Below are 22,885 nucleotides of genomic sequence, written 5' to 3' on the forward strand. Positions count from 1 at the left end.
TATTTTGTCATGTCTGACATTGGAGATGTGTTTGGAGCCCACCGAATATAACTTAGTCATGCACCTTTTGAATAAAATACGTAATAGAATTGTTGATTCCCAAGCCAGCTGAGCACAGGCACACTTCCTTACAGGTCTTGACTCTTCTGTAGGCTATTGCACAGTTCACACATACAATTCAGTTTCTGACAATTGATTAATGAATAAATGAACGAAATAGAGTATAGCATGACCTACGTTGGTGACTGCATTGAAAATGGAAAAGTTTAAAGTAATAGGTAAAAAGTATGCAGAAAAGGCTCATGGTTCTAGTAAAATATTAAACTTAAAAGGAACCAGAGACATTCTTGCAGAGCACCTGGCAGTGCTGTGGAGAATCTGACATCCTTTTAATGCAAAGCTGAACTGGGAAGAAATGAATTCCTTAGAGGCTAAAAACCAGGAGAGAACTAAGAATGGAGCAGCCCGTTCTCATGCAGGCACTTGGTCCTCAGGTGTCATGGATGGGGCTGGGGTACTACTAGTGCCTAAACGGACAGAAATTTGGAGTTTAAAGGTGAATTAGAGGCAGAAGATGAGGTCTTGTGTTGTACAAAGCCAGGATTTGGACCCGAGTACCTCCCTAACCCCTATACACACCTGCACAGAACTGTGTTCCAACAACACCCCCCCTCCAGGCTGAGAAATTGACCATTGAAAAGTGATGCTGGCTTGTGATAACCTTGGACACTTGACAAAGGAAATACAGAATCTTCTGGGAGAGGCATGCCTTCAATCCGAGCAGATAAAGACCCGCTGATGATGAACGTGCAGGCTCCAAATTATAAACACGGGAAGACACGCTAAGAGTCAGCAGAAACAACAGTTGACATGCTCAAACTCTCAAGAATGTTAGAGAAGTGAAGTATAGGATAGGGACTAGAAAGTAAATAGATTGTAAGAGGCTGAAATGCATACAAGAAGGAACCGAAAAGGAGAGAAATAAGACATATAGAAAATAATATGTAATTTTTTTTATTTTTATTTTTTGTATTTTTCCGAAGCTGGAAACAGGGAGGCAGTCAGACAAACACCCACATGCACCCGACCGGGATCCACCTGGCATGCCCACCAGGGGGCAATGCTCTGCCCATCTTGGGGCGTCGCTCTGCCGCAATCAGAGCCATTCTAGCGCATGAGGCAGAGGCCACAGAGCCATCCTCAGCGCCCGGGCAAACTTTGCTCCAGTGGAGCCTTGACTGCGGGAGGGGAAGAGAGAGACAGAGAGGAAGGAGAGGGGGAGGGGTGGAGAAGCAGATGGGTGCCTCTCCTGTGTGCCCTGGCCGGGAATCGAACCTGGGACTCCTGTACGCCAGACCGACGCTCTACCACTGAGCCAACCGGCCAGGGCGAAAATAATATGTAATTTTAAAGAAGAAATAGAACTTCTAGAAACACAAATAGATTCAAAAAGTATCAGAAACTCAGCAGATGAGCTAAACAGTTGATTTGGAAAAGTTGACGAGTGAATTGAAGGCACAGATGAGGTTGTTCTCAGCGTGCAGCACAGAGACACAGAGTTGGAAAACAGGAGGCAAGGGCAGGCATGAGAAGGACTCATCACAATGCCTCGCACAAATCTTCCTTCTAGAAAGGAAGAAAGAGAGGATGAAAGAGATGACATATGTGAAGAGATAAAAGCTGATGAACAAGACCATTTTCCCATTAGAGGAAGCACCCATCAGTCAGGGAAGCAAAATCAAGCATAACTCCACAGCAGTCACATTCTGGTTGGATGGCAGAACAGCAAAGACAAAGTACTTTAAAGCCAACTAAAGAAAAAAAGACAGATGATCTGATGGCACGCGTCTCCACAACAAAACATTACACAGAGGGCGGAGAAGAAAATTGCCTGTGACCTGAGAGAAACTGACATAATTCTAGCTATCTGCCAGGTACTTGACTTTTTCTTTCTTTTTCGTTTTGTCCTGCATGCCACAGACTCATTTAGCAGCTAGGTGAACCCAACAGGTTCATTAGAATAATGCCTTTAAATGAATAAAACAAACTTCAGAGGAATACAAAGGAAACAAATTTTATATTAAGAGTTCAGTCTAATCTATTAGGAAAATTGAGGGTGAAATAAAGATTCTTTCAGAGTGAGAGTTTGTTGTTAATTACTCCCTCACCCCTGGTACAGGAAATAACAAAAGATTTAATAAACATCAGAAGAAAATGGATCCTAGAAGAGAGGAGTGAGATTTAAGAAAGAAGTGAGAGTGATGAGCTTGGTTAATGTGATAACAGATTAAAGACCACCGCAGCACCCTAACCAGGGGCACAATAGTAAGGCAGGGCAAAAACACTGGGCAGTATTGTCACGTAAGATTGGGGATGGACAACAACAGTTCATGACTTCCACAGTCCTTGCATGTTAAGGGGGGAAAAGATATATTGATGATTAAATTTATTTTGTTTCAAGATTAACAGGCACAGAAATAGAGCTAGAATGTTAAACTACCAAACCAGCAGAGAAAGGAAAAAGAAAAAGAATGAAGAAAAATAGTTTATTCTAATTAGACATTTTGAAAGGAGAAATAAAGACCAGACAAAACAAGATAAATATAGAAAGCGCAAAATAAGGTAGTAGAAATCAGATAAACCAAGAACAATAAATGTAAGTAGACCGGACTTGACAGTGAAGACAGAGAGTGAAAGACTTCTTAAAAACACTCCAGCCCGACAGGGCAGTGGTGCAGTGGATAAAGCGTTGGACTGGGACGTGGAGGACCCGGGTTCAAAACCCCAAAGTTGCCTGCTTGAGTATGGGCTCATCCATCTTGAGCATGGGTTCTCCCGGCTTGAGCGCACAGTTGCTGCTTGTGTGTAGGATCATGGGCATGACCCCATGGTCGCTGGCTTGAGCCCAAGGTTGCTGGTCACTTGTTCTGCTGTAACCCTCCAGTCAAGGCATGTATGAGAAAGCAATCAATGAAGAGACTAAGGAGCCACAACAAAAAAATTGATGCTTCTCATCTCTCTCCCTTCCTGTCAATCCCTGTCTCTCTCTCTCTCTTTCTCTCTCTGTCACTAAACAAATAAATAAATAAATAATGCCCCAAAGTCAATCATGTACTGTTTACAAAAACATACCACAAAGAAGGAGTGACCATAGACAGATGGAATAAGACATACTAGTCAAGTTCTAAACAAAATTAAGATGACAGAAGTGTAAACAGAAAGCAGAAAGCATTACTGGAGGTAATTGAGGATTATTACATAATGAAAAAGGATTACATTCATTAAAATATAAAGCACTGCCCTGGCCGGTTGGCTCAGCGGTAGAGCGTCGGCCTAGCGTGCGGAGAACCCCGGTTCGATTCCCGGCCAGGGCACACAGGAGAAGCGCCCATTTGCTTCTCCACCCCTCCGCCGCGCTTTCCTCTCTGTCTCTCTCTTCCCCTCCTGCAGCCAAGGCTCCATTGGAGCAGAGATGGCCCGGGCGCTGGGAATGGCTCTGTGGCCTCTGCCCCAGGCACTAGAGTGGCTCTGGTCGCAGCATGGCGACACCCAGGATGGGCAGAGCATCGCCCCCTGGTGGGCAGAGCATCGCCCCTGGTGGGCGTGCCGGGTGGATCCCGGTCGGGCGCATGCAGGAGTCTGTCTGACTGTCTCTCCCTGTTTCCAGCTTCAGAAAAATGAAAATATATATATATATATAAAGCACTGACAAACTTGCATGTGCCTAGTCACATAGCCTCAAAATGCATAAAGAACTGTAAGGAGAAATAGACAAATTCACTTGAGAGATTTTAATTTGTCTTTCTCAGTAATTGATAATTTAATGACATAAAAAATATTTCTATATTACCAATTTTGATTCAAGGGTTGTTTATAGAAACCTGCACCCAACAGTTAGAGATAGTGCAATTGCTTTAAGCACTCAAGGCGCATTTGCAAAAATTGACCATGTAATAAGAGACCAAAAAACCCAAAAAACAACCAGTATAAAAGATAACTGGGGTCACATGACCTTGTTCACCAGCCAAAGAACAATAAAATTAGAAATTAATAATGATCAGAATGCTAACACTAACATTCGTAAGTTCAGAAATCAGGAGTTTCAAAAGCAACCTTGAATATAAGCTGTAAAGAGATCAGATTTCAATTTCTGGTGCACTGAAGCTCAAGTTCAGGCCGATTCTCTCTGCTGCGCCTGCTTCGTAAATGTAAAATCTATTCCTGGGAGGAGGCAGAATATTAAATTTTTGCAGACTTCTGACTGCCTCGGACAGCAGATTGGCAGACTTGTTGTCCAGTGCCTGGTTTTAGCCACAAAGACCTCGTAGTATTGCAATATACCTTTGAGGTACATTTTATTTTACGTTTTTGTTTTTTTTTTTTTCATTTACAAAGGTCGATTTTTCTTTCTGGAAGCCAGTATTTTACATTCATGTTATTCAAGGAAGTGGCACTCAGGGCTTATATTATCAGCAATTTGGCTGTTGTTTAGGCTATTATTTGCTACCCGTATCAGGGTTTCTGAGACAGGGAGCATGTTTTATGAAGGTGTACTTATGTCTCCAGCAATTTAATAGCCTTCAGCTAATTTAAATAGTGACTTAATACTTAGCTGGCTGCCATGGACCTCGACCAGGTCAGAATCCACTTGCAGGGAAGTGTAAAAAAATACTGATCCTTCCTCTACTCAGCCACCCAGGACACTAAACTGTGCAATTCCGGGACTCTAGGCTTCGATTTATTTACCTTTTAAATTTCACTTTACTGAAATAGCATTCATAAAACATTTGGGTATTAACCAGGTAATCTAAAATACAAAAAAGAGGCTTCAGACAGAGAGGGCTTCCTCCTCCCCTTACCCTGTGCGGTGGGGGTTTTACCATTTGGACATCTCCGTAAAATGTGGTGTGGAATGATGACACGGATGTTTTCAAAACAATTGGGCTGGAGGGCTGAAAACACAACTTCTCTCCAGTGGCTCATGATTCATCTGACAGAAGCACCCTCCACAAGTTTCTGGAAAATAAAGCGATAAATCAGGGTCCTGCATTTAAAAGGAAGAGGTTTCCCTGCGATAATAAATTGATTAGTTTATTTTAGCCGAGTCTGCGAGGAGGAATCCAGCGCGGGGAAGTGCTTATTTCTGTGCGGTTCATGAAGTCGGCAAAGTGCTTTCACGTACATGATCCCGTTTGCGTTTCCACCTCACTCCCCACCCCAACGGTTTGCTCCTTAATTGCACCACCAAAAAAAGAGAAAGCGAGTTCCAGGGAGGTTAACGTCAACATCTAGTAAATGGTTGAATCGGACCCAAATACGAACGTTCTGGCTCCCCATAAAGCCTTTTGTTTTATCACCAAGTTTGCGGTGCTTGATATAATTTAAAACATTCTTTGATTCCTCAGACAGTTTTTAACGACTCTGAAATTCCTAGATCCTAAAGTTCAGCCTTCTTTAAAGACCCAGAGCTCCCCTTGGTTAACCTCAGCTGTTAACCCCACTCCCTCCCCCAACGTGTCTGTGGCTAGGATCCCTTGTCAACTCTGCACTCCAGCCACCCCCAGTTTCTCCCCCTCCCTGTCCACGCGTCCGGTGTTTCATGCCTCTGTGGATGTAAAGCTGGGCTCAGGCTGTTCTCCCCCTGAAGGGCTTCACTCCCCTTCTGTCAAAACCCTTCTTGTTAATGCAGACTCCAGCCACACGCCCCTGATGAAACCTTTTCCTTTTGTCCTAGTTGGGATCAGGGGCTACTTCTCCGTCCTTCCACGTCCTGCTTGGAGAACACAGATTTGGTCCTCCTCTGTGGGCCATGCCCCGAGCTGCCTCTCTTGGTAGGTGGTCAGCCTCTCTCCTCTTGGCCTCCTCCAAATCCCTGGAGTACTTGTGGACACAGTAGATACTCTTACTTGAATGACATTCATCTCAGTCCTTATCCTGTTGGAGTCATCCCTTAGGTCCCTGAATTCTCTCCACTGCGGAAAACCAGGCTCTGCCGTAAGGTTAGGCAAGGTGTCTGAGCCGCACCCCTACCTGGAGGCAGATGGCGTGGTTGCCACATGTGAACACAGGCAAAGGTGAGGCTTTGCCCAGGGCTCATTCTGTTGCCTCCTCCTCTTTCTCCTTCACCTACTCAGCTGTGGGCCAGGGAAGGAGGAAAAGCTGGTTCTGTTTCACTCTTGTGGGATCCTGTGAGCTCCTTTCTGTGATGGCAGGTGGGACAGATCAAGACAGCTTTGCTGACATACCAAGGGTCTAGGAAGAGACCCAGAGACTACAGTGCTCTCTAGGGAGGTGAAGGGTGAGCTGGGTCCCAGCACATTGACCTGAGCCCTAACACACTCTCTCCAGCTGCAGCCTCAATGCCTGGCGCAGGTAGTGGGCGTGGAGATCACTGGGGGCCCTCACTGGGTCAGGGCCTGGGCATCCAGTCTTGCAATCCCTTCCCTTCCCAGAGAGTCACTGTAAGTACTGCAGCTCAAGAGCAAAGGAGGACAGACAGCCAAAGGAGGCGGTGAATCTAGGTGAAGGTAGAAGAAGGCAGAAGCATTGGGTGCTATCTGGGCACAGGCATGGGGTGCTGGTTCAGGAGATGGCAGCTGATCGTGTGTGACTGTGGGACAGAGGGGCAGGGGGTTGGCTGGGAAAGTGGGCTCCAGTGAACTAAGGGCCACGTGCTCCACGCTGAAGAGTTTGGGTTTGTCCTTTGCCAACTGTCCTCTATTAGAATACCTGTAGGGTAGTTCCAGAGCAGGGCTGCCCTGTGGACAGGTTGGAAAGGAACGTCCGCATTCACTTTAGCAAGAGGCCTATTTTGTTTTCTCCTCCTCTTCCTCCTCCTCCTCCTCCTCCTTCTCTTCCTCCTCCTCCTCCTCCTCCTTCTTCTCTTTTCCAAGTGAGAGGAGGAAGGAAGACAGACTCCCACATGCACCAGACTGGATCCACCCAGAAACCCCTATCTGGAGCTGATGCTCTGCCCATCTGGGGCTGCTTACAACCAAGCTATCTTTCGCACTTGAGGCAGAGACTCCATGGAGCCATCCTCAGCACCCAGGGTCAATGCCCTTGAATCAATCGAGCCATGGCTGCCGAAGAAGAGAGAGAGAGAGAGAGAGAGAGAGAGAGAGAGAGAGAGAGAGAAAGAAAGGGTGTATGGTAGAGATTCTCCTGTGTGCCCTGGCCTGGGATTGAATGCGGGGTTTCCACACACCAGGTCGATGCTCTACTGCTGAGCCAAGAGCCCAGGGCCATATTTCCTTTTTAATACTTGTTGCTTGTAAACTTATAGGGCAGAGGTGTAGAGTTCAAATCCCAAAAGGACACAGAGGTAACCTGACTTTGTGTAATTTTATTCTTTTCAAATGAAGCAATTCCCACTCACAAACTGTTTAAGAAAATGAGATTAAATTTCTATAACCTTGAAAGAAATTATTTAAAAACACGGTAATAAGTAAGTATACGTAGAAAGGTATATTTAATCCTTTGTGCAACTTTGTTCTGATTTGGAAACAGAGGAGAATAACAATTTTTATAAATAACTTTTAACCCAAGTAGTATTTGCTTTTTTGAAAAGAGACAGAGAGGGAGAGGATACATTTTTAGTGGAAAAAAAAAAATCTAAAAATTTTTAGTGCCTTTTCCCCAGAAAAAAGTCACCATTTTGCTGCATTTCCTTCCAGAATTCTCTCCATTGATATGTTTATTTTTTTTGAAAAATACAATGATTCTGCCATAGCATTTAAAAAATTTTTAATTTAACTTACTTTAAACATTTTGTTTTTCACATCAATAAATACATTCAGCAGTGTAAGTTTTAATCTCTAAATATCACAGGAACATTTTTTAATGTACCATAACTTAGCCAATTCTCTTTTTGTTGGACATTTAGGGTGTTTCCAGTGTTGTGCTATTCTAAACAGCGCCCAGAACACATCCTTGAAAATAAATCATTTCCCACATCCTTTATTAATTTCTTTAGGGCACATTTCTAGAAGTGGAATTTTTAGTTCAGGGAATGGTAGTAATGACTTAGCCTCAGGCTAGCAGCACAAAGACTGCCTGTCCCACCAAGCCAAAGTGAGGATTTTAGAGAGCAGAGCAGTACAGCCGAGGGCTTGGCCTCTGGGTCGTGCAGGTGATTCACTCAAAGGGAGATTGAATGAGCATGACACCCTGGCTGGGGGAGGGAAACCAGTTAGCGAGCACACCAAGGGCTGCGAGGGAGACAAGGCTTTTTCTGTTGGATGACTTCCTCAGATGCCCTTGCACCATTGTGACAGGAACCCAGTAACTTTCAGGAAGATGTTCATGTTATCATTCTCAGAACATCTGGTTTTGCCAATAAGAGAAGGAGACACCTGGGGGAGGACCGGAGTGGAGGCTCTGTCTGAGAGGTGTGGCTGTCCTTCCTCTCCACAGAGCTGAGGATGAGGAGAGCTTAAGTGGAGGAGTCCAAAGGCCACTGTAGGATGCGTTTCTGTGTGAGGAATCGTGACATGCCATGAGAAAAAGAAGAAAAATGGTCCCGGGAAACAGGCTGGCATTTGGAACACTTGTTATTCCTGAAAGCAGAATTCTGACCCAGTAACCAAGAACCATCTAAACTCTAGTGAGCTGGAGAAACTTAACCTTCCAATGTGCACGTTCAGTTTTCACAGGTTAACAAAACATTCCCATGGGTCTGGGGTGCAGGGGAGTGAACACAGCTTGCTGTCCACACTGCTTTTGGAGTTGCAGAAGCTCTTGTCTTTGCAGGGGAGCCAGTTCCCTCCTTCGTCTTCTGCTTCTGTGCACTGATTGCTGATTGAGAGTGTGAATGTTAGAACACTGGTTGAAATCCAGTACAACTGGTAAAGTTGATGATGCACACACCGTGACCCAGCAATTGCACATCTCGGTACCCACCCCAGGCCAGAATGTCCCCACAACTAGTGTACGTGGATCATCTAAGGAGCCTGTGAAAATGCAGGCCCTGATTCCTCAGGTCTGGGTTGGAGCCTGAGACTCTCTCTGCCTTTCTAATTAGCTCCCAGATCATGGTGATGCGGCTGGTCCCAGGATCATGCTCTGAGCATTGAGGCCCTGAGATGGATGTCTGGACCAGCGCTGCACATTAGAATTACCCAGGGAGCTTTTCACAACCCTCATGGCTGGGCTACCTTCCAGCAATTAAAATCAGGAACTCCGTAGATGAGACCAGGCGGCAGAAGTTTTTCCATCTCTCTATGACTCCAGTGTGAACCCCGGGCCATGCACCCATATAGTTTCCTTCACATGTACATGGGTCAGGGTTAGACACGGAGCTTCACTGATCAGTAAATTGGATATATTCATATGCGGGGGGGGGGGGCACTACCCAAGAGTTGCTTAATTGGTTGAATGTACCTGCATGTATTAACTTGGACACATCTTGAAAATACAGTGCTAAGTGCCCAAAGCAAATCAGACACCATGGAAGACGCTAACTTTAAGAATGTCAAACAATGTATGTAGTTGATATGCTAGAAGTATTGAAATCTATGTAGGCAAGATACAAGTATCAACTTTAGTGGTTACTTATGGAGTGTACAGGAGGGGGACAGCAGGAGGGTAGATTGTACTGGATTTGAAATAATGTCTTTCTATTAACAAAAAGAAATGAAACAAGAACCATATGATTTCACTCATGTAGGATATAAAACAGAAAGCAACAAACTAACAAAACAAATAGGCTCAAAGGAGAAGAGACTCAGGGGTGAGCACACAACGGAATATACTTCCTGATGAAGTGTTACAGGATTGGGCCCCTGAAACTTGTGTTATTAACCAATATCACTCCAGTACATTTCATTTTGAAAAAGATATGAAAGAGAAGGGAATGGAGAATAGAAGGGAGAGAGGAAAGGAAGGGAACCCTGATGCTGTGATTGTCTGGCCATTTCTCACTGCTGCTGCTGTTGGCTTCTGTAAACTTAAAACCTATTTCAGCAGTGCAGGACGTGCTCTATTTGTGAGTAGCCTGAAACGTTAGTAAGACCAAGCAGGGTTCTAAAGTGATTCACTCAAAGGTGATTCAAAAGGCTTGGGAAAAAGACAAAAGGATTTTTGATTCCCACATTCCCACGCCAGAATTTTTCACTCACTGTGATCAGAGCATGCTGGCCTGCCTGACCCCTAAGGGTCTGTCCAGAGACCAAGTTCAGGACTCGCACTCTGCTCTGCATATAAGACAGAGAAAAGAGAAGCAGCCTCCAGAGGCTGCAGCAAGTCCAGAGATGCTGGGGTTGGCACTCTGGGCTGCTGCGCCCTGCCCGAGTGTCTCAGGACTTGGGAATAGGGGCTTGAGGGAAGAGCTCCATCTGAGGCGCCCTGAATACCCAGCCCCCAGGCCGTTGGCATGGGGTGTCTTGGCTTGTGTGTCTTTCGGGATTGCCCACTCCTTCTCCCCAGGGCCCTTTCCTCCTGGTCCTCCCAGGGTCCCCTCCCTTACACGGCAGTGGAGCGTGATGACATCGCCTGCATCCTCTGGGGCATGTGGGCGCCACAGCTGTGGAAAGTGAGTCATTTGGCCAGCCCTGTTCCTGCAGGTGTGCATTAGTTGCAAAACCCAGTTTTCTGTAGGAAAAGTGTATAACTGACAGCTCTCTTAGGCATACTGGCTCACAGGGGTAGCAAAGTTTGGGTTTACCTACACTTTCTTGCCAATGCTGTGGTCATTATTTACAACAGAAGTACTGTTTTGATTTTTTTTTTTTTGTAGCCTGTAATTAGCATCTTCCCGATAGGTGTCGCTAACTCATAATTTCTTATAAAGATACCCGTTATTTTTCTAAGGAAATTTCCCAATTCATACTCATTAAAATTTTTTTTAAAGATTTTATTTATTCATTTTAGAGAAGAGAGAGAAAGAGGAGGGGAGGAGCAGGAAGCATCAACTCCCATATGTGCCTTGACCAGTCCAGCCCTGGGTATCGAACCTGTGACCTCAGCGTTCCAGGTTGACGCTTTGTCCAATGCGTCACCACAGGTCAAGCCTTCTTAAGTGAATAAATTAAAATGAAAGTAAATGGGAAAATAATACCCTACCCCCATTTCTACAAGAAGCTTTAGAGGATATGAGTAACAGAGGGACGATTGGGTAAATAAGCCTACACTTCCAGGATAGTTCACTTTAAGAACAATGATCTGTGAGTATGTGAGTCAGTGGGCATTTTTTGTCTTTTCCCCAGGCGTTCTCTTTGACCTGTCCCAGAGCCTGGCCCAGACCTTGCTCCTGGAGGAGCAGGAAGGGCTGTGACTGGTGGGAAACCCACCTGGGACCTGACTCTGCCTGGAAATGTGCCTTCGGGAGTTGACCTCATTTGCTTCCCTCCCCTTTCAGATCCAACGCTATGGAGCACGGACCACGTCCGGCAGTGGCTGGAGTGGGCAGTGAAAGAGTATGGCCTCCCAGACGTCGACATCTTACTGTTCCAGAACATCGACGGCAAGGAGCTGTGCAAGATGACCAAAGATGACTTCCAGAGGCTCACCCCGAGCTACAACGCCGACATCCTTCTCTCACATCTCCACTACCTCAGAGAGAGTAAGGTGGCCCCCACGCAGGACAGAGGTCCCTGTCCTGGCAGTGCCTGTTCACCCGAGCCGCAGAAGGTTCAGTTCGCCCAGCCTGCCGACAGCACCTTCCTGCCCTCGCCCAGTTCCTAGTTAGGGCCCAACCGAACTGGCCGCTTAGAGGCAATGACTTAGGTGTTTGCATGCTCAGAAATGGTCAGCACTCTTGCAAGAAACCAGAAGGTCATCTTAGCATTCAGCTGCCTCCTCCTGGGTCCCCTCGACCAAACAAAAAGATAAAAGGGAATGCAAGCTTTATCTGGTCACAAATGATTTTGTCTCCCTGGTGCCCCAAATGAACGAGAGACACGTGGAAAGGTTCCCACAGGATGGGGAGTGTGGGTTTATCTTCCCTAAAGCAAAACCAAGCCCCCCTTCACATCCCACTTGAACAAGGAGGGGCGTCTTTACCTGGTCTCATGAGATGTGGCTGAGCCTCACAGATGGGAATGCGGTTAGCGGCATGAACCCACAGTCTGCTGCATGTGTTCATTTCTCAGATGTGGAGCATGGTCACAGGGGGGTAGACATGCGACCGCAGGGTGGTGGGAACGCGGGTACATGCTTTGCCTGGCATCCCCACCACTCATCCCCTGAATCACATGTGGGCCCATCTAGGTTTTAACACGCTAACCAGTTACAAGAACACGAAGAGATTTTTAGTCAGCCCGTGATGTTAGGGTGGGACTGGGAGGGATGTTGTTCTTTTCTTCTTTCTCTCTATTTTTCTTTTCTTTCCCCTTTTTTTTTTTTTAAGGAATGTAATTCTCTCCTTTTTTTTTTCATTTTGATGTTGCTGTTTTGTTTTGTAGCTCCTCTTCCACATTTGACTTCCGATGATGTTGATAAAGCCTTACAAAACTCTCCACGGTTAATGCATGCTAGAAATACAGGTAATGCGGGCCCTGCCCTCCCCCCAGGATAAGCACAGGGTCTTGGCTGCAGGTTGCAGGCTTTAAAGGTGGAGCATGGGATGGTCAGAGCATCAGGAAGGCAGAAGGCAGAGGTGGATGGTCAAGGGGTTTTTGGCAGGTTAGGAGGCTCTGTGCTGGAAGTACCACAGCCTAAAGGAGGGGCGCCCTTCGGATTTTGCGCACTCACCACTTTCCTTGACAAAGGGCTTCTTTTAACCAGACGTGCAGAATGGGCTCTCAGCCACAGCCTTAGCTCACATTTGCTGTATTACAATCTGCTACTGTTCATCCCCGAAGATGTGTTGCACTGACTAGGCACTAAAAGCATGCTCAATATAAAGGGGACCTCAGCATTCTTCCTTTTTTTAATTCTTTTTCATTTTTATTCTTCAAGGGATATACGAGCACAAGTGGGAGGTTTTTTTGTTTTGTTTTGTTTTCCTCTTGAGTAAAGTTTCAGGTCACTTGTCTTGATTTTAATCTCTGGCATAGACTTTGCACATCTGTGAAAGGCAGTCGGAGGGGATGGCAGTATTTTCTGTGAGCGTTTGTTGGAAGGGACATGGTGGTATAATGTTGGAGGATAGGAAATGAGTTACTAACCGAAGACCTGCTCTTCTGTCTCTAACCATGGACTCTACATTTTATTTGTTTATTTATACAATTTACTTTTGCCTGAGCCTAGTAGAGTATAACATAGTGCTTCACCCAGGCTAACCTCCTTCCCTCCCTTCCCAATAGAGGCTCAGAGTAGAGGCTGGGCTTCCTGCAGATGAATGTGCCCATGGCTGGTGTCCGTTTCACCCCTCCTGCTGGAGACAGCTGTGGAAGCATGGCCACAGACCACTCCCCCAACTTCTCAGCCTGTAGGGACCCCCCACCCCCACCCAGGCTTGGGATGAAGCCATCAAGTGCTGACAAGGCTTACTTAGGTGACCTCCTGTGAGCAAGCGAGCCCACTCATGATCAACCCTCACTTAGAAACAGCTGCCACATTCCAAGTATTTGCCATTTTATTTTAAAATGTATCATGTGAGTCCCTGTTTGAGCATTACAATGAAATTGCTACTTGATCTCCATCCTCAGTATTCAGAATGTTGTGCTTTTAATCTACAGTAAAGTAAAATAAATGCTTTGAGTGGGTGGATACTTTTTCAATGTAGGTTATACTCATTAGCCTCATCAATGACCTCGTGGCAAGAAATAACAATTAACTTAGACAAAGTTATTTCCCCCTCTTAGGAAACACCTTTGAGCTACACATATTTTCTGGAAATTTCACAGTTGTTAAAAAAAGTTTTTGAACAGTGAGTGAAAGTTTCAAGAAAGCTCTGATTCCATTATCTTTATCACTGTTAAATGTAGAAGCGATCAAAGAGCAGGACAACCGCCTCCAAATGGTCTGAGCTGAGGAAAGGGGAATTTTCTGCCAACACATGGGTGTTGATTGAGAGACAGAAAGGGAAACCATTCATTTGAGTGGAGTTGTGGATTAATTTTTAATAAGATCCATATATTCTTTGGCAAAACACTTAACAATTCTGTGGTACAACTTCTCAAGGGCTCTGTAAAATGTTTTATGGGGTGTGTGTGTGTGTGTGTGTGTGTGTGTGTGTGTCTGCAATTTGAAAAATTAAAGCATGCTCCATAGAATTTTTAAGCGAACCGAGATTGCTGGGCATATGGCCAGGACACCAGGATGGGCTTCATCAAGAAGTTGTCAAGTCAAAACACAGGACACCTCCTAACCAATGGGGCTCAGTGGAGTTTTGTGTTTGTTTCCATCTTTGGGAACCTGTATTGTCCTTTCCTCCCAGAACCTGCTGTGACAGGTGCCAGCAGGTACCCCCTTCTCATCACAGGGCAGGTAGGCTGGTGGGCACTGTTGCAGAGAGGGAAGGATGACCACAGCCAAAGACCTTCACTTGTTTTGTCTTTCCTTTTGTCTGCAGGGGGTGCAGCTTTTATTTTCCCCAATACTTCAGTATATCCTGAAGCTACGCAAAGAATTACAACTAGGCCAGGTACGAAAACACCCCTGTGCTGTGCGATCTATTCACTGAGAGACATCCCAGGATGGCCTGTGAGATCCATGACTTAAGTCATGCGATACCAAGAGGGTCGATCCTGGACCAGAAGCAAGTCCTAAAATGTTGTTCTGCCTCTGTGAGTTTGGAGCCTAATGAGTCAGACTGCTTCATTCAGAGATCATATTCATGTCCCTGCTAATCCCTGTGGAATGAAAAGCAGAGCAGCCCCTTAACTAGCTGCTTGGAAGTCAGATGGGCAAAGATAGCATCCAGGGTGCCTGGCAATCAGGAATCTGTCTACTTTTTTTTTTTTTTTTGGCAGAGACAGTCAGAGAGAGGGACAAATAGAGACAGACAGACAGGAAGGGAGAAAAATGAGAAACATCAATTCTTCGTTGTGGTTCCTTAGTTGTTCATTGATTGATTTCTCATATGTGCCTTGACCGGGGGTGGGGGGGGGTGGGGGGGTGGGTACAGCAGACCGAGTGACTCCTTGCTCGAGCCAGCGACCTTGGGTCCAAGCTGGTGAGCCTTGTTCAAACCAGATGAGCCCACACTCAAGCTGGCGACCTCGGGGTCTCGTATCTGGGTCCTCCACATCCCAGTTCGATGCTCTATCCACTGCGCCACTGCCTGGTCAGGCAGGAATCTGTCTACTTTTGAGTTAATTGAAGGATGTAAGTGTAAATATTGCCCTGCAGGGGAACAGCACAAAGCAAGAGGAATTCCCATAAAACTAGTGCCATTTAACCAGAGGTGCCACCGCTAACTGTGGAGTTGCTGGAGAGGAGGGGAAGGAGTTTACCCCTCCATTGAAGGAAGAAGGGGGCTTTGCAGATGAGGGACAGTATGCCCAAGGAGTAGTCGATGTTTCTCAGGGGGAGAAGGAGTGGACAGCATTTCAGAGAAGGGACAACATGCTTTAGACATCTGTCCCCTCCCCAAACTTACAGCACCATAAACTAGAAATTACTATGCCAGCCTCACAGCTGAGAAATCATGGTTCACGGTGATGGAATGGGATTCCATGTTCCATACACAGGTCTCATGTCTCCTTAGACCCAGGCTGTTGCTTCTGACCTCGATCACATGTTCGGCTCCACAAGTCTCCATTGGAGCTGGTGGAAGGCACTCAAGCTAGAGCTACTGTTTCTTCCCGGTGAAATAATCTGGGGCCAGGCACTAAGGAGTGTGAGCTACCTGACACTGCCCTAGTGACTTCAGACTGATGACTTTCTCCTTAACCTCAGGGGAAACGTTTGCTCCCCTTCCCCTGAGAAGCATGGTGAAAGGGCTCAGCCAAAGCATTCGGTTAACTCTGTCATGTGAGAGGTGGCACAGGCCGCTTGACTTTGGACAAGACCAGAGTCCAAAGTGAACTAGACTGGCCCTACAGAAACCCACCATGCGCACTGAGAATGAAAAAATACTGCTGCATATTGTCCTCTAGCCCTAGAGAGCTCTGAGTTTACCCCTGGGAAATGCATCCTTGGGAATACACAGGGAGAGTAGGAAGATCACAAGGATTTGGGGAGCATTTTAAAAACATTTCCATCCTTACTTAAAAAAAGAAAAAAGCTATCTGTAAAACATTTGGCCAGGGTTTGTTTGTTTGTCTCGTTGAAGCTGTCTCGTGACTGCCTCTGACTGAGTTGCAGAAGCCAGGGAGTGGGAGCTGGTGTTGAGGAACAAAGGATCTTGGGACTTTTTTTTTTTTCATATTTGAGGATATGGTGGATTTGGATGATGTGGCCAGCCCATCCCGCTGTATGGAGTGGCAGGGAAAATGATGGCTGGATCACTGTCTCTGTGTTTCTGCCAAGGGAAAGACAAGGGTGTCAAATTCAAATGCACCTCCCGTGGCCCTGATAGTGTTCTTCCTCGTGTCCATCCTTTGAATGTGACCTGGAAGCAGTCACACTTGCATGTATGTCTCCATTACCAGTCAAGTATGTTTCTGAGACTTAATTTGTGTCAAAAATACCTGTTTTGCTGACTGTTACTGTAATTATGAAAGGAGAGACCAATAGTGGTCTCTGAGCCAAAAATAATGTAAACCAAACTGAACAGACAGAGGACTGTGTTCTGTAAGCCAGGGCCAGGGATGTGCCCTTGGAAGAGAATTGCTTGCATAGGTTGGGTGGAGCAGCGATGGGCTTTGAAGGAAGGGTCTTGTGAGTGTGGTTACCTGTAAACGGAGAACTTTGTGACGGCTCAGGGGGCATGAACATGGCCAAGCTGATTGCCGAGGCATCGGGGAGGGGTAGTCACTGGGAGTCTGTGACTGTGTCCCTTTGGTCATTGGGCATCTTTCTGATTTTAGAAGAGGTGATTGTGAACACTGTCTTTGGGAGAGGTCTTTGAGCCCTTGGGGACAGAGGTCTGAATTTCTCTTCCTCTGAACTCTTGCTTGGCTATGTCCTGATCTTCATGTCTCCATTCCCTATGCCCACATTCATGGAAATAGAGCACCCCTCCCACCTGCCTGGGCCATCCTGCCCAGCCCTGCTTCCCACCTCACCTCCCTCCCTCTCTTCCTGCCTTGAGTAGCCCATTCCTGGTGTTTTGTGATTGAACTTCCCAAATGGATCACATATTCCAGAGTCCCCTTATTGCTTACCCTGCTTACCCTGTCAAGTCACGGTGGCATTTCAATTTTACCTCATAATTAGCCGAGACTATTAGAGACCTTACGCATAACCACATATGGACATTTCACTCCTCTGTTCATGCTCATCCCTTCTCTTCTCATGCTTGTTCCTATTAACTTTTCCCAAATGTCCCTGACTCCCAGTGAGCCCTCTTTCCAGATCCCTTTGTCATAAATTAGCATTCAGAGCAATCTCTCATCTACTCCAATAAACTGTTAGCACACGGGCATATCACTTTACATTCTATTTTTATGATCATTATTTTACAGTGTTTCATGTGTTTCTCAAGTTGTCAGTTGTTACTGTCAGAAACCTTTTCCTCATCTTCCCTTGTAAGCACCTCCTTTGCCGAACATGTGCCTTCGGAGCCACGGCCCCTCAAGGCCTCATGTGGCAACAATACAGACAGGTATGACTCCTAGAAACTTGCAAGCCAGCTTCTGACCTAAGATGTGCCACCCTGACTGGCATCTTAGGAGCAGTTTATGTGAAAGCTCTAGTATGTGCCAGAGAGGATGTTCTGTAACCTCATCCTCCCCTCCTCCATCACCATGGCAACCCTTGCATCATGATACCCATCTAGGATGTTATCAGAAAAGAATGGGGAGTGGAGCCTGCAAGTGCAGCCTTGACTTTCACGTTTTAGCTGCTGCTCTTCCAGGGTTTCTTGAAACTGTAAGTCATACTTCCATCAGAGCTCACAGCTTAATGCCTTTTCATATCACCAGTCACCGCCAGAGAGCAAGATACTGCCCTACTCCTTAGCAAGGTGCTTTGTAAAGCCTGTATCTTAGCAAATGCCCAAACACTCATTCTTTGCTTTTCTGTAGTTACAATATAACCAGACATCTGCAAACCTGGACAAGAAGGGAGTGAAAGATGCCCCAAGATCTTCGTATCTTTGATAGAGGATTTTGGAAGACTGTGGGAAGATCTGGAGGATAATGAGAGAGCCACTTAATCATCTGAGGGTTGACTCTAAATCTCTCTTCCATTAAACTGGGGTTTACAGCTTGGTTCCTGGCAACAGCTCTAGGTCTTCTTCTGTCTTTGCCACAGTCATCTAAGTTCATCAGAAGCCAGCAAGTGTCATCCTTTCCCATCCAGCCCAGCTAGTGACCTCCACAGTTGCTTTTTTAATGTGGTGTGGGTCCTGCAGAACGAGAATAACTCTCCCAGAATCTAGATTCTGGCTTTTCCAAAAACAAAATGTGTAGGTAGATATTAAAAGGGCTAGTAGGCTGCTCTCCAATAAGCTTGAGAAAAGAGGATATAAAAATTGGTGAAATTAACTCTGCAGGAAGGGCCAGGAGGATGTTGTCTTGGTTTCTTGATGTCTGGAGAGGGAGGTTGGTCACAGCGGGGTGGGGGCATTCAGAATCAAGAACTAATCGTAGCTCCCAATAAATAAACAGAGGTGCAGGTGTGGAGGCATCAACACCAGTCAACCCCCCTGCTTGTACCTTGATGTTATTTGGTCCAGATCATGGCATATACATATTTCTATGTGACCCTGAGCTGCCCATGCAATAGCTTTTGTAAAGTTTGGTTTTTACACACAGTCTTTTACAGAAAAAAGTAGCTGGACTAATGCCAGAAACCCACCTTCCCCAACACAGGACCCTCTGCCAAGTGTTTGAGTTAATTACCTTGAAGATCAAGGTTGAAGAGAAACGGAGAGTATATTAAAGTGTCCACTACAAATTAAGTGTAAAATGCATCCTTATTAAAAGTCTTCTGATCTGCTGTCAATAAGGGACAAATAACAAACTTCCATGCAATAGTCATTTTTTTCCAAGCAGAACTCTCTTGTCTCTGCTTTGAGGGGTGAAGCTGCTGATGAGGTCACTGCTGGTTGTGTCTCGTCTCAGCGAGGCTGAGTTCAACTTTCCTATGTCACATCCCACAGCGGGGGGGGGGGGGGGTGCCCGCAGCATGTGATCAGCAGCTGATAAGGAAGCATTGGACCAGAATTTCATGAAGGGAAACAAAAGTATGCTTATCTTCCATGGCAATGTGTTTATGAACACGGTAGTCATTGTTCATATAAACATCTCAAATTGTTGGCTAAAAATCAGACTTGCTGTTGTTTACGTCCTGACTTATTTTCAAGGGAGGACAGACATGGTTATACATACTCCCTAAGAAGGATTTTATGATAAAAAAAGTTTCAAAATATTTTTCTATTAATAGTTTGGAGTTTAATTTGTTCTAGTCACATTTCATGAGCAATACATTTTTTTTTTTTTTTTTTAATGTTGAAAATAATAGCAAACTAACCTACTGACTCTGGCGATTAATTTCATGAGTGCTTTTATATCTCAGGTGAAGCCATTCAATCTAGGATTCTTTCCACACATTTATTCCTGGTATTGACACACTCAGATAGTATTTCTGAAATCATTATCTGTAGGAGCACAGCTTTCTAAAAAGAGCAATGGAATCATCTAGAGAACAGGCTTTCTCGAATGTCCGTGTGCACCCCAAGTCACCGGGATCTTGTTAAAATGCCAGCTGTGAGTCAGTAGATCTGGAGTGAGAGGCTGAATTTCTGACAAGCTCCCAGACGTGGCCAGTGCTGTTGGTCTGTGGAGCACACTTTGAGACACAGGGTCTAGACTGTATTTCTATATTATCTCGCTCTCTCATTTGGTACGTGAACCCCTGGTGGATGTGGGTGTCCACTCCTGATTGAGTGAGATGCTGTTATGGTTGCCTGGCTAGATTTTTTTTGTTGTTCCAAAACAATCTTCAAATTGAAACTCCAGCAAACTATTTTTTATACAAAATGCAACTGGATGAGAATCCGTATGCAAAGTGCTCCCACAAATTTCAGTTGAAATGTCATTGCACATCGTAATGGCTGAGGATTTAATTCCCGTGTGCAACCTAAACACCAGAAAAATGAAATTTTGAGGAGCTCAGTGGGAAAAGCTGGTGGTTCAAAAATGCAAAAATGCCAGCCGCCAGGGAGTGGTGAGCAGTAACAGAGTTAGAGAAGAGAAATTGTTCAGCTCAGCCAGAGCTCCGGAGAGCAGAGTTTCACTGACCACACCCATGGTGACGCTTGCAGCCAAACAGACCTAATAAATTACGGCAGTTCTGTGTTGAATTTCACATTGCGTTTCACTGCTATTCTCTTTGGGATGTGAAAATAGGCAGAGACACATCTTCTGCAATGTAGCTCAGAGTTCTTGCAGATTGACCCATTGAATTGCCAGTTTTAAATAGAGTTAAGTGATCTGTTTAAAGAGAGATTTAAAACAAATTACATGTCGCTGCCCTCCAAGTGAGATGTCGCAGCCATCTCCAGGTGTCTGGCAGCAGGGTATGAACTGATGTATCTGCATGTGGCTTTCAGTTGGCCCAGAATGACACATGGCATTGAACTGAGACCCATCAGTTCCAAGAATATGTAGTTTTGAAATGGTTCTGGGATAAGACAGCAAGTAGAAGCAGCTTTCTGTGTGTATGCACAGTTCAAGCATGCATGACAGTGTTCCTGGAATATTGTTTTGAAGGAAACTTAAAACAACTTAGAGTGGGTCATCATAAACATTCACAGACCTTGAGCTGAGGAGGCAGAAGTATTTATTAAATTTGCATAGGTGGGGACAAGTGATGTAAATACATGATAAATACAATGACATTATTGGCCTCTACCTTAAGCTCTTATGGTCATCACTCACATGTTGGTGGGTGGAGTGTGATTACTGCAGTCTTCTGATTTGTTTCATGCAGTTTATTTTAGAGAAATTCTAAATTCACTTAGGGAAGAAGAAAGAGTGGGCATTTGCATAGAAATATAAGTAGACAGTGAAGACTGATTTAAGGTCAATGGATGAGATTATAAAGAGAAAGGGAGAGGTAGCCAAGAGAGGCAGCTGGAAAAGGAGAAGAAAACTGCTCGTTTCCAGGGAAGAAGAAAAAGGAGCATGAGCATTATTGGATGGACTGAGGTACAGACCTCAAACACGAACTGGTGGATTCATTCCAGCTGTGGGCTCGGTTTTGGATGGGCCATGAAGATAGGAAAGGGTGGAGTAGGTTGGTCCCATCTGGATGCAGACACATTAGACTAGGAGGTACTTAGTGTGGCCATGCCCTGTGGTTGTAGATTACTTAAGAAGAGTCAGCAAAGTCTGGGGGAATTTGTCAATGGGAGTTTTCAAATTTAACATGTGAAAATGTTAGGTCGATAAACTATACAAAATTATAATTTGTTAATAAAATCCAAATCTAGTGGAATCCAGGTTGCACATTTCTTTGGGTTACTGTATATTCCTTATACGATATTTATTCAAATAAACACAAAAGAAAACAAAAAAACATATAAAATTCTCTATTATAAAATTATATTATTGATCTTTTAGTCAACTTATTTGTCTTGACAGATTTACCTTACGAACCACCCAGGAGATCAGCCTGGACCGGTCATGGCCACCCCACCCCCCAGTCGAAAGGTACAGTGTTGGCTCCTACTGCCTTGAATCTGCATGTTGGGTCACTCTTGATGTGGTAAATAATCATTTCTCTTGCGAATCTGTTCTTTTTCAACATGGAGAGTGTCTATCCATTGGCGACAAAGGCACTACTAGTTTTTAAATGCAATGATTCTTCCTCTATTGAGGTTTTACCTACTTGCATAACAGAAAGAAATTACCAATGTCATGTATTTCATTACACACGTGCGCATGTCATGGGATGTTTGAGTACAGATTCAACACTGAGTGGATCCCCTCATCTTGGCCATGTTTAAAGTATCCGTTGCTTTATTTCATTTTCTTGGTACATTCCCTTTTATTTATTTCAGGTTGGCATTCATTTTAATCTGTTTTGTAAGCCATCTCAAATTCTTTTTTTTTTTTTACTTTAGGAAAAGTGGGGTACAAACAAATTTTTAAAATATGGCCCTGGCCAGGTAGCTCAGTTAGAGCATCACCCCTGTACGCCGGGGTTGCAGGTTCAATCCCTGGTTGGGGCATGTAAAGTGAATGCACAATCAGTGAATGCACAAATACGTGGATCAACAAATCAGTCTCTCTGTTTCTCTGTCTCTCTCTCTCCCTCCCTCCCTTCCACTCTCTCACTTTAAAATCAATCAATGAAAAATTTTTTAAAGAAAAATAATTTTAAAAATAATGAAATCATTTAAATTTAAAGTGTTCTTTTTCTTGTTTTGTTTTTTTGTTTGTTTTGTTAGGAGGTTTATATATGTTTGGTTCCAATAGAAAGGAAAAATTTTCCTTTCCATAGGATGTCTCTTACTACGTCACTAAAATAGTTGATGGAATGTTGACTCAACAGCATCAAAGACTAGTAGCCAGATGTTAAGTGACAGCTAACGGTCTCTTTTATTTTGGGGTTTCCAGCTGCTCAGCCATCTCCTTCCACGGTGCCCAAAACCGAAGACCAGCGGCCTCAGCTAGGTATGTTCTGGGGAGTCTCTCCACGGCCGTTAGACAAGAAGCAGGTTTTGTAGCATATTTCTACATTAAACTTGTGTGACTCTGTCTTCTTTACAACTGCTCCATGTATAAAATGGAGACCAAATAATCAGTTTCCTCAATTAGGGTGACCAGAGAGCTTGTGAGAACTTGCCCCAGGCCTGTACAGTGAATGTGCAAGGGAGCGCCCTGCTCCCCTGCAGGCTGCTTCTCTGTGACCCACGGATCCTGCAGCTTCACCCCGCAGGCTGGGG

General features: G+C 44.9%; 1 protein-coding gene across 4 annotated transcripts in view; it reads left to right on the plus strand.

Moving 5' to 3' along the window:
* The window catches only part of ERG (ETS transcription factor ERG), a 261,158-nt gene that overhangs the window by 228,916 nt on the left and 9,357 nt on the right, over positions 1 to 22,885 (plus strand). For 3 of the 4 annotated variants that reach the window (XM_066259366.1, XM_066259367.1, XM_066259365.1), the window contains 5 exons: positions 11,357 to 11,560; positions 12,402 to 12,482; positions 14,456 to 14,527; positions 21,579 to 21,647; positions 22,557 to 22,613. In XM_066259366.1, coding sequence (XP_066115463.1) covers positions 11,357 to 11,560; positions 12,402 to 12,482; positions 14,456 to 14,527; positions 21,579 to 21,647; positions 22,557 to 22,613 — 483 coding nt within the window. The remainder of the gene's footprint in view (positions 1 to 11,356; positions 11,561 to 12,401; positions 12,483 to 14,455; positions 14,528 to 21,578; positions 21,648 to 22,556; positions 22,614 to 22,885) is intronic. The other variant, XM_066259368.1, reaches the window with a different exon arrangement.

The sequence above is a fragment of the Saccopteryx bilineata genome, chromosome 2, assembly GCF_036850765.1.
Source record: "Saccopteryx bilineata isolate mSacBil1 chromosome 2, mSacBil1_pri_phased_curated, whole genome shotgun sequence".
In the NCBI taxonomy this organism is placed as follows: domain Eukaryota; kingdom Metazoa; phylum Chordata; class Mammalia; order Chiroptera; family Emballonuridae; genus Saccopteryx; species Saccopteryx bilineata.